The 9,960-nt window shown below is 37.2% G+C and overlaps 1 protein-coding gene across 2 annotated transcripts in view; it reads right to left on the reverse strand.

Moving 5' to 3' along the window:
* The window catches only part of LOC124776980, a 65,785-nt gene extending 58,960 nt beyond the window's left edge, over nucleotides 1–6,825 (reverse strand). For both annotated transcript variants that reach the window (XM_047252221.1, XM_047252220.1), the window contains exon 1: nucleotides 6,116–6,825. In XM_047252221.1, coding sequence (XP_047108177.1) covers nucleotides 6,116–6,354 — 239 coding nt within the window. In that variant the 5' untranslated portion in view covers nucleotides 6,355–6,825. The remainder of the gene's footprint in view (nucleotides 1–6,115) is intronic.
* Between the last annotated feature and the right edge of the window lie 3,135 nt (nucleotides 6,826–9,960).

Raw genomic sequence — 9,960 nt, forward strand, 5'->3', positions numbered from 1 at the left:
AAGTATTATGGAGATGCTTTGGGAACACAACTGGGAATTGCTGGAGGGAAGGAGACATTCTTTTCGAGAAACATTATTGAAAAAAATTTAGAGAACTGGCATTTTACACTGACTGCAGAATGATTCTGCTGTCTCCAGCACACAAGGACCATGAAGGTAAGATACAAGAAATTAGAGCTCATACGGAGGCATATAGAGTCATTTTTCTCTTGTTCTATTTGCGAGTGAAACAGGAAAGGAAATGACTAGCAGTAGTACAGGGTATCCTCCACAAAGTGCTGTACAGTTGACTACAAAGTATCGATATAGATGTATGTGGGATGTTATTCTAGAATACATCAACTTCTCAAAAATTTAGGAAAATTTTGTCAATAATTAAAAAGATTAGTAGCCACTGACATCTCTCTCACCATCATTCTTATGCAAGAGTTTAACAATGGTATATTTCAATGTCTCTGGAAGAATCCCTCGAGTTAATATTGCATTACATATTTCAGGTAAGACAGGGCTTATTATATGGGAACAAACATTTAATTCCCTGGAGGAAACAACATCAAATTAAGGGGGGCTTTTATTCTTGAGAGAATATATATTTTCTTAATTTCAGAAGAAGTTGGTGCTGGATTTTCATGGTTGAATTTTATAAAAGTCACTTTTCCAATGTACTGCCGTGACTTTCTCTTGAACTGTTTGTCCCTTAATTTTCTACTTTACTTAAGAAATGATTATTAAACATAAGTTTTATATTAGCAATTGACTATAACAGCATATAACCAAAATGGAAAAGGAGACAATTTTGCCAAAATGACAGCTCAAAGAACTGCTCTGGAACAGACAAGAAGGGAAGAGGATAAGAATTTCCTAATGCTTTAAAAGCAAAAAGGACTACAGGCCTAGACGGACAGTGTAAATCAGAAATTAGATCTCTGGCTCCAACGGAAAAATGCGTTATGAAGAATTGTATTATCAATGATCGCCTTGGGGTGCATCAAAACTGAGACGATTCCCCGTCAAGCAGTGGAAGCTGTTGCCGGTGATGACAGTAATAAGTTGCTTCCCACTGTTCAGTTCAAATGGCTCTGAGCACTATGGGGCTTAACATCTGAGGTCATCAGTCCCCTATAACTACTTAAACCTAACTAACCTAAGGACATTACACACATCCATGCCCCAGGCAGGATTCGAACCTGCGACCGTAGCGGTCGAGCGGTTCCAGACTGAAGCGCCTAGAACCGCTCAGCCACAGCGACCGGCTACTGTTCAGTAAAGGCCAGCAACAGCAGCAACAATTCTAGCATGCTTCACTTTGTTACAAGCACTCCCTCTAAAATCATTAATAGCTGCAAAATCAGTGACACAAATAAGTTTTACATCTTTGATTGCTACTGAAATTTCAGACATCTGCATCTACATACATATCCCGCAAGCCCCTAAACGGTGCATGGCAAAAGTTACCTTGTACCACTAGTTATTTCTTGTCCTGTTCCACTCGCAAATAAAGTGAGGGAAAAATGATTGTTTATGTGCCTCCGTACGAGCCCTAATTTCTCTTATCTTATGTTTGTGGTCCTTACGTGAAATATACATTAACAGCAGAAGAACAGTTCTGCAGCCAGCTCCAAATGCCAGTTTCCTAAATTTTCTCAAAAATGTTTCAGGAAAGGGTGTCTTCTTCTCTCCAGAAACTCCGCCTTGAGTTCACGAAGCAACTCAGCTGAAACACACTTTCCTACAATACTACCAATTTGCTTTGTATTGTTATGCCTAGATATTTAATTGACATGACAGTGTCAAGTAGTACACTATTAATGCTGTATTAGAACGTTACAGGAGTGCTTTTCTTATTCATCTGAATTCAATTACACTTTTCTACATTTAGACTGAGCTGCCATGCATCACACCAACTAGAAATTTTGTTTGAGTCGTCATGTATACACTTACAGTCATTCAACAACAACATCTTCCCGTACATCAGTGATGATACCTTCCCATACACGACTGTATCATCAGCAAACAGCCACAGATTGCCGCACACCCTGTCCATCAGTTCATTTACGTATTTAGAGTGTAAGAGCTGTCCTATCATATTTCCCCAGGGCACTCCAACAATATCCTTGTCCCTGATGAGTACTCTGCATTGAGGACCATGTACTGGATTCTAATTGTTAAGAAATCTTCGGGCCTCTCACATATCTGGCAGCCTATTAGGTATGTTCATACAGAAAATATTAAATAAATAAAAGGGGAGAGGGAGAGGGAGGGAGGGAGGGAGAAAAGGAAGTATGGTTCAAACTTAACCTTAATGTCTGCCAAGAATTAGTGTTGCACAGATATGGGAAGCTGCTTGCAGCATTCAAAGGTGTTGGAAAGATTGATACATTGGCAACGACTAAGTTTTCAAGGTAATGAGCAGATACTGATAGCTCCTATAGTTCCAATATGTTCTAGAGAAGTGAAACCTTGGCTATTTACCACATACTAGAAAAGTAGGGAATAACTGAATTAAATCTTGAAAAATTGTTTAATGGTGATCTGTTGTATCTTCCTTGGTGTCAATCGTACTTTGAAGGGGCTGTCTCGACTTTTCAAAAGACACTGAGAAACCTGAATGAAACTGACAAGAAATTTTACATGCTGGTAGCAATGAAGTCCCTGGTAACGTCCACTCTACCATTCTTGGATTTCTTGAGCATCATCATTCCTTGTCAAAACAATGGAATAATGCTGACTAAGAACTTTTGGAGTTCACTGGTCACAATACAAACACTACAATATCATTTCATATTCCAAGAGCTCTATGTTCTGCCAGATGAATAACAGGTGCACTTTTTGCATTCAACACCAATTTTAGTTATATAACAAGAACTCTTCAAGAACATGTATTTCCTTTGGGGATGTATTTCCTTGTCCTAATTTATGTAAAGATCTGTATTCTGTCATCAAATGCAACTTTTAATGATTTCCTGTTCACAAATTTAGCTGATACATTATCAAAATATTGATCTGGAAAACAGCACAGTTGCTATGACATAATCTCTGAACCACCTCCGGTACTTACTTCTTGACACTATGACTCTCTCCAAATTTGATGACAATGTTCTGACAGCAGTTAAGCAAAATATGTTGCTAATTATGCAAGCAGATGAAAGTGAAAAAGACATTTTGTAGCCAGGGTAACTATAGATGAAAGTGAAAAAGATATTTTGTAGTCAGGGTAACTATAGGTTAGGATTATACATTGCTGCAGAACAGAAATTTCCGAAAATTCTCCAAAATAATCTTAAAAAATCCTGTAGGCCTAATTTCTTTTTTTGAAAAAGAGTGAAATTTTTTTCAAGGCTGCATTAGTGTTACACAAGTCCCTTTATTAGGAGGTGCTGTTAATAGCGTTATCACTTTGTAAGGTAAGAGAGAATGAACTATGTCCCAATGTTCCAGCCGTAACCTATCAATTGCATCAAATGGATAAGTTTGGAATTTATACACCATAAGGTGAACATTGAAATTGTCAAAACTCATGCTCCAATAAAATAATTCCAGAATGAGAGCAATTAACTGCAAATTAGAATATATAGCACAGAACCAGTGGCAACGGAGACCCATGATCCAATAAAATACCTAGGGAAAAGATGTCACTCTCGAAAACTGTTATAACAGACTCAGTGTCAAAAATGTTGAGGTACTAATATGAACTGAACGTGGGCCAAGCGGACACAGCATGAATGAAAACTAACTATGCACAAGATGGAGAGGGCCTGGTGACCAGAATATAATTTACTTGGTAAACAACAGAAATTGGGAATCATATTACTGGATTTAACGATAAATTTAAATCAAGTTGTGATAGAAAGTGGTGAATAAACAGCATTGTGGCGGTTCAATAAATAAATCTGGAAGTATAAATAGCATAACTAAAATATACATATTTTAAAATTATTTACAAATGATTATTTAATGCTTCTATACTAAGCAGGTTTTAAAACAGCAATACAAATCCGTTATGCAAGTTATAAAAGTGTTCCATTGGGGAAGTTCAGGCAATCAAAATTAGCCAAAGTGCTACAGTTTTTCAGCTCAGTTTGGTTGTTCAAGTCGAAAATGTTACAGTATTTCAGCTCAGTCTGATAGTTCTGTGGTGTATGAAAAACTGCCACTTATTCTTAAACATTTAAGATGTTTCCTTTGCAGTCTTAAATAAGATCTTAAAATTATTCTCCATGCAGGACACTAATTTCTAGTATAGTAACTTTAAGGAGTTTGGTTGTTGCCTGGTAGGTGCCCAATTGAGCTAAAATATTACACAGGCTTATTTTTTGTTGAGTGGGACACAATGAAAATATGGAAGCAGCAAAATTTTACCTACTGCAGAATTACCTGTAGCTGAGTAACCCTAATGTTCACTCACATACATGAATTTCTTCTGTACTAATGTTAAATCCACTTTAAGCCTCTGTAGACTAATCAATATTATTTCTTGTTGAAAACTGTTGCGTTTGGTGCAATGAATATCTACAGTAATTGAGGGCTAGTCCATTGTATTTCATAATCTGCAGTTATAGATTTACTGGAACAAATTCATCGAAATATATGTCTCTTTTTTAATTTTAAAAATAAATACCTCAATTGGATTTCTGAATGGGGGATTGTCAAAGATTGCACTTATTAAAATATTCCAGGTTATTATCACATGGTAAGGTAAATCAGACCACATCATAACAGCCTGGAGTAATTTAATAAGTGTCACACTTCCAGCTGTGATGGATTATATTTTATGAATGAGGCCTATCATGAAGAAATTGTGGAGGGAAAAAAAAAAAAAATTTCTGTGAAACAGAAAAAGCTATGTTATCAATTTGAATAGTGTAATGACAAGTTGTGGTTGTACACTTTACATGAATTATTGAAGAGAAATGGAAAGAGTGGATCAGACACATTTTGGAGCAATGTCGGATGACTCCCATTGCTGTTGAGGATAATTTTGGAACAGCACAGTACCAGGAGAAGATCCTTCAACATCTTGTCCAGGTCCACAGTCAACATTCTGCTGATGGGTTTCCTGTCAAGACAATAATGCACAAGCATATTGAGCTCAACTTGCGGATACCTCCTTCCAGGAGACATAAAAACAGAACCGAATGACCTGTGGTATTTGATAACATGAACCTGATTGAAAATGCTGGGGACCAGTTGCGACTTGTCATAACAAGAACCCTTTTCACATTCCAGACAAGCTCACGAATAGCAGCACAGCAGACTGGGTTAAGCTTTAGCGGTGCTGCCTTGACCACTTTGTTTTGATTTCACGGCAGTGCAAAGAAATGCACTTTCAAACAGAGTTCCTTTATTTTTGTTGTTATTTTGCTTTAAGTTCTTGTATGTCTCGTAAGACTTATTTCCTAATTCACAACTTCCCTTAAACAAAAGTTCGCACATAGGCTATTCGTGGAGATGCAGGTGCTGCACAACTTTTTTTGAGCAGTTTATAAGTGGCACATGGGTAAGGTTCGTTTTGATTGTGGGGAAGATAAAGGTATCATTAACATTTCTGACCTCACAATTATAAAGAAAGTGAGAATTAATACATAACAATCAGGATGCAACTAAGATTTGCCAACTCAAGAGCATGGAAAGATGCTAAAAACACAGCTTGAAAACAATGAAAATTAAGCACAGAGCAAAATGATTGCTTTCATTTGCTGCCAACAACAAAAACCAATGAATAACAAAAGTAAAGTAAACTCTATGGCACTCAAACCAGAATGGGCTTCTGCCATGACTTAAGATAGAATGCAGTCTTTCACTCACCGCAGAGCTAGGGTGCCCTTTTAGGTCATGTTTTATCAATTCACTCCTGTGGCTAGTTTTACTAGGCACAGTCTGAACCCACAAGTTATCCCAAACTGCGACATAGCAAAAACGAACTTCTCTCTTAATAGGTAATACAGCACTGATGATCGTCATATTAGCGTACCAAACTAAATTGTGGGGGTTGCAAGTTGTAATTTTATTTTTCTACTTAACGTCAGTAATGGTACTACTGTTATTGATAACAGTCAATATATTATTCTGTTCCGAAAGCATATGCAACATACACTAGTTATATATGAGAACCAACCTGTTTGTGATACTCTGACGCACAATTTCACCCATCAAAGGTGGCAAGGAATCAAACTGGGCAGCAAGTTCTGCTTGTAAGGCTTCTGCCTCAATGCCCCGCCTGCGTAAAATTAAAGAGGTTGTCTGATATGTTCGAATATGCTGAACAAGGTTTATTTCTTGTTCTAGGTGACTTAAAATTAAACTCATGCACAGCTCCTCCAGTGCAGGCGGCGTTAATTTGCGTTGAGGTGGCATTCTGATCTATACAGATGAAGCTAGTATAACCTTTTTAAATTCAGACAAGATATCAAATAAGTCAATTAGGTAACAATAACGGCAAATCAGCACAACGGTAGCTGCCTGCACGTGAAGTAAATTCTCATTTAACGAATAATATTTGTCTCCAGGTGGCTGTAAGTAGTTTTTCTATTTATGAACCGGTCACACAAACATATCGCACAGGCAGTGTATACGTTCTTAACATCATCGTCCTTTTCCCGCAATAATTGTCCTGAACAAGCCTGGCCCTCATATACGTAGCTTTACAAAGCAGTTATAGCATTGCGTTTAACAAATTACGCCGTCTACTGAGTAACACACAAAAACCGCCTGAAATAACACGCCTAATGAATTCAATGTTGCTATACACAAAAACTCAAACAACCCGCTAACAACAAACGGCCATAACAAACATGACATCTCTCGCTCATGTCTACACTCTACAGGTGTTGATCAAGTACTTTGGAGAAGTTTTCGCTTAAGATCTTTGATGTTGGAAGACGCCAGGCTAGTAAGTGTACGTTGCGTTAGTAAAAAATTAAAACATTATTTACGCCTCGTACACACTTCTAGCAACATACTAAACATGATTTCAATTTTTTAATTAGGACTGAATGTGAATACAGGTCACGAATCTGAATACAGTCAATAATATTTATACCATAATTTTAGAAACTAGGCCGGTAGAACAGTGCAGCGACACTTCAGTCTCAGTTAAAAACAGTTTCATAACAACTCATTGTATAAAGAATGTAAAAAACTTGTGAGTAAAGGCATCCTCCGTGTAAAATGTAACTTCTGGTTACACGAAAAATGTGAGAATGTGTATCTCAAGTTCGTAAATGTCGATATTAGGTGGTCATGTCGTAACTGTGTTACAGATGAGCGTGATTTTCTCAACACGATAAATTCCAAAGACGAAATTAACGCGTTACTGAATAGTTCTTTCAGAAAAGAAATAGTAATCTTGAGGTAAGAAAACGCGAAACTGTTAAATGAAAATTTTATGGATTCGTGGAAACAGTGAATCAGTGACGGAAAATGAAAAAAAAAAGCAATTGTTTGGTACCTTGGTTTGGAGAGAGAGGGACCAAACTACAGGGCCATCAGTCCCAAAACCAGTCAAATTCAAAGTGTTAAAAGCCATATACAAACCAAAAAAGTTAGAATAATGACGAAGATCGCGTAGAAAGAAATACAAAATATGTCGAACCTAGAAATAAATATCAGTGGCTGGCAGTAACTACAAAAAGCAAAGGAAGAAAGCATCTAGATAGTGACAAACAAAGGACCAGAAATGGCCTCTTAATAACTGGCGTTCATCAATACAAAACATTGCAGTACCGAACACAAAAATTAATAAGTATAGATCGATTAAATAATCACTTCAAGAGCAAGTAGAAACGAAACAAAATGTATTCCCGCTGGTAAATCGCAATGAAAACTATAAAGGTGTTTTCATTCACGTGGGGGCGAACTCACTCCGAAACAGCAGCGAAGAAGAGATCGTAAACGAAGCACGATATTTAATCCGGATGGCGAAAAACGTGTACCCAGCCTCAAAGCTGAATACAAGTAGTACCCTGCACAGAAGATCGATAAGTGATAAATACGTAGACAGGATAAACAAACGCGTCAGAGAACAGTCCAACAGACTTGGTGTAGTTTTCCTAGATTCGAATAAATTTATTGGTGATAAATGTTTAGAACAAGATCGGCTGCATCTAAACAGACTAGGATCGACTACATTCAGCAATATGTGCAATGATATTTGTAAGATCATAATTAGTAAGGGAAACTAGTATGCAGAGATGGGGATGTAAAAATTGATAACGAAGTTGAAATGAAAATACACAAACAGCATTTCAAAACAAATGCCATTAAGAATATTAAAGAAAGTAACAATACATTCATAACGCATTTGAACATAAATAGGTTAAGTTCAAACTACACAAATGGCAGAGAAACAAAATTTACCGACTTGCGAATTTTTTTGTCAAGATTGTATGCTTGAATGAACACTGGCTTACAGACGATAGTATCAAGATCTTAAATAACTTTTATAATTTTTATGTTGCCAAAAGCTTTTGTTGGAGTATTTAGCACTAGGAGAATCGTGCATACTTGTGGAAAGATCAGTGGGATATAGAGCAAGATTGATTTCGGTTCTCTTAATGGAGAATGTATATTTGAAAGCTGCTGCATAAATTAAGGGCAAAATATTGTAATTTAGACTGTGTATAAAATACCAGGCGCAGAAATGAGGAAAACCGTTTGTCGAAATGTCAGTGCCTATTGCAAAAAATTTAAAAATAAACCAAGAAAAGAGTCATGACAACTGCTGATTTCAACACAGATTTAGCTAGTGAAGCCAACAACTGAACAAAATTCATAGATGCGATTCAAATGTCGGGTTTCAGTGATAATTTCATTATTTTACTCTAGTAAACAAAAGTCACCAACATGTATAGGTAATACTTTAAGCAATTGTACGGACTGGAGCGTGGAAGCTTTTCACAATGTTGACTGGAATACTCTCTTTCAAATTCTGAAGGTGGCAGGGATAAAATACAGGGAGCGAAAGGCTATTTACAATTTGCACAGAAACCAGATGGCACTTATAAGACTCAAGGGGCATGAAAGGGAAGCAGTGTTTGGGAAGGGAGTGAGACAGGGTTGTAGCCTCTCCCCGATGCTATTCAATCTGTATATTGAGCAAGAAATAAAGGAAACAAAAGAAAAATTGGGAGTAGGTATTAAAATCCATGGAGAAGAAATAAAAACTTTGAGGTTCGCCGATGAAATTGTAATTCTATCAGAGACAGCAAAGGACTTGGAAGAGCAGTTGAACGGAATGGACAGTGTCTTGAAAGGAGGATATTAGATGAACATCAACAAAAGCAAAACGAGGATAATGGAATGTAGTCAAATTAAGTCAGGTGATGCTGAGGGAATTACATTAGGAAATGAGATGCTTAAAGTAGTAAAGGAGTTTTGCTATTTGGGGAGCAAAATAACTGATGATGGTCGAAGTAGAGAGGATATAAAATGTAGACTGGCAATGACAAGGAAAGTGTTTCTGAAGAAGAGAAATTTGTTAACATCGAGTATAGATTTTAGTGTCAGGAAGTCGTTTCTGAAAGTATTTGTATGGAGTGTAGCCATGTATGGAAGTGAAACACGGACGATAAATAATTTAGACAAGAAGAGAATAGAAGCTTTCGAAATGTGGTGCTACAGAAGAATGCTGAAGATTAGATGGGTAGATCACATAACTAATGAGGAGGTATTGAATAGAATTTGGGAGGAGTTTGTGGCACAACTTGAGTAGAAGGAGAGATCGGTTGGTAGGGCATATTCAGAGGCATCAAGGGATCACCAATTTAGTATTGGAGGGTAGCGTGGCGGGTAAAAATCGTAGAGGGAAACCAAGAGATGAATACACTAAACAGATTCTGAAGGATGTAGGCTGCAGTAGGTACTGGGAGATGAAGAAGCTTGCACAGGATAGAGTAGCATGGAGAGCTGCATCAAACCAGTCTCAGGACTGAAGACCACAACAACAACAACCTTTAATAACGT

The sequence above is a fragment of the Schistocerca piceifrons genome, chromosome 2, assembly GCF_021461385.2.
Source record: "Schistocerca piceifrons isolate TAMUIC-IGC-003096 chromosome 2, iqSchPice1.1, whole genome shotgun sequence".
Classification (NCBI taxonomy): Eukaryota; Metazoa; Arthropoda; class Insecta; order Orthoptera; family Acrididae; genus Schistocerca; species Schistocerca piceifrons.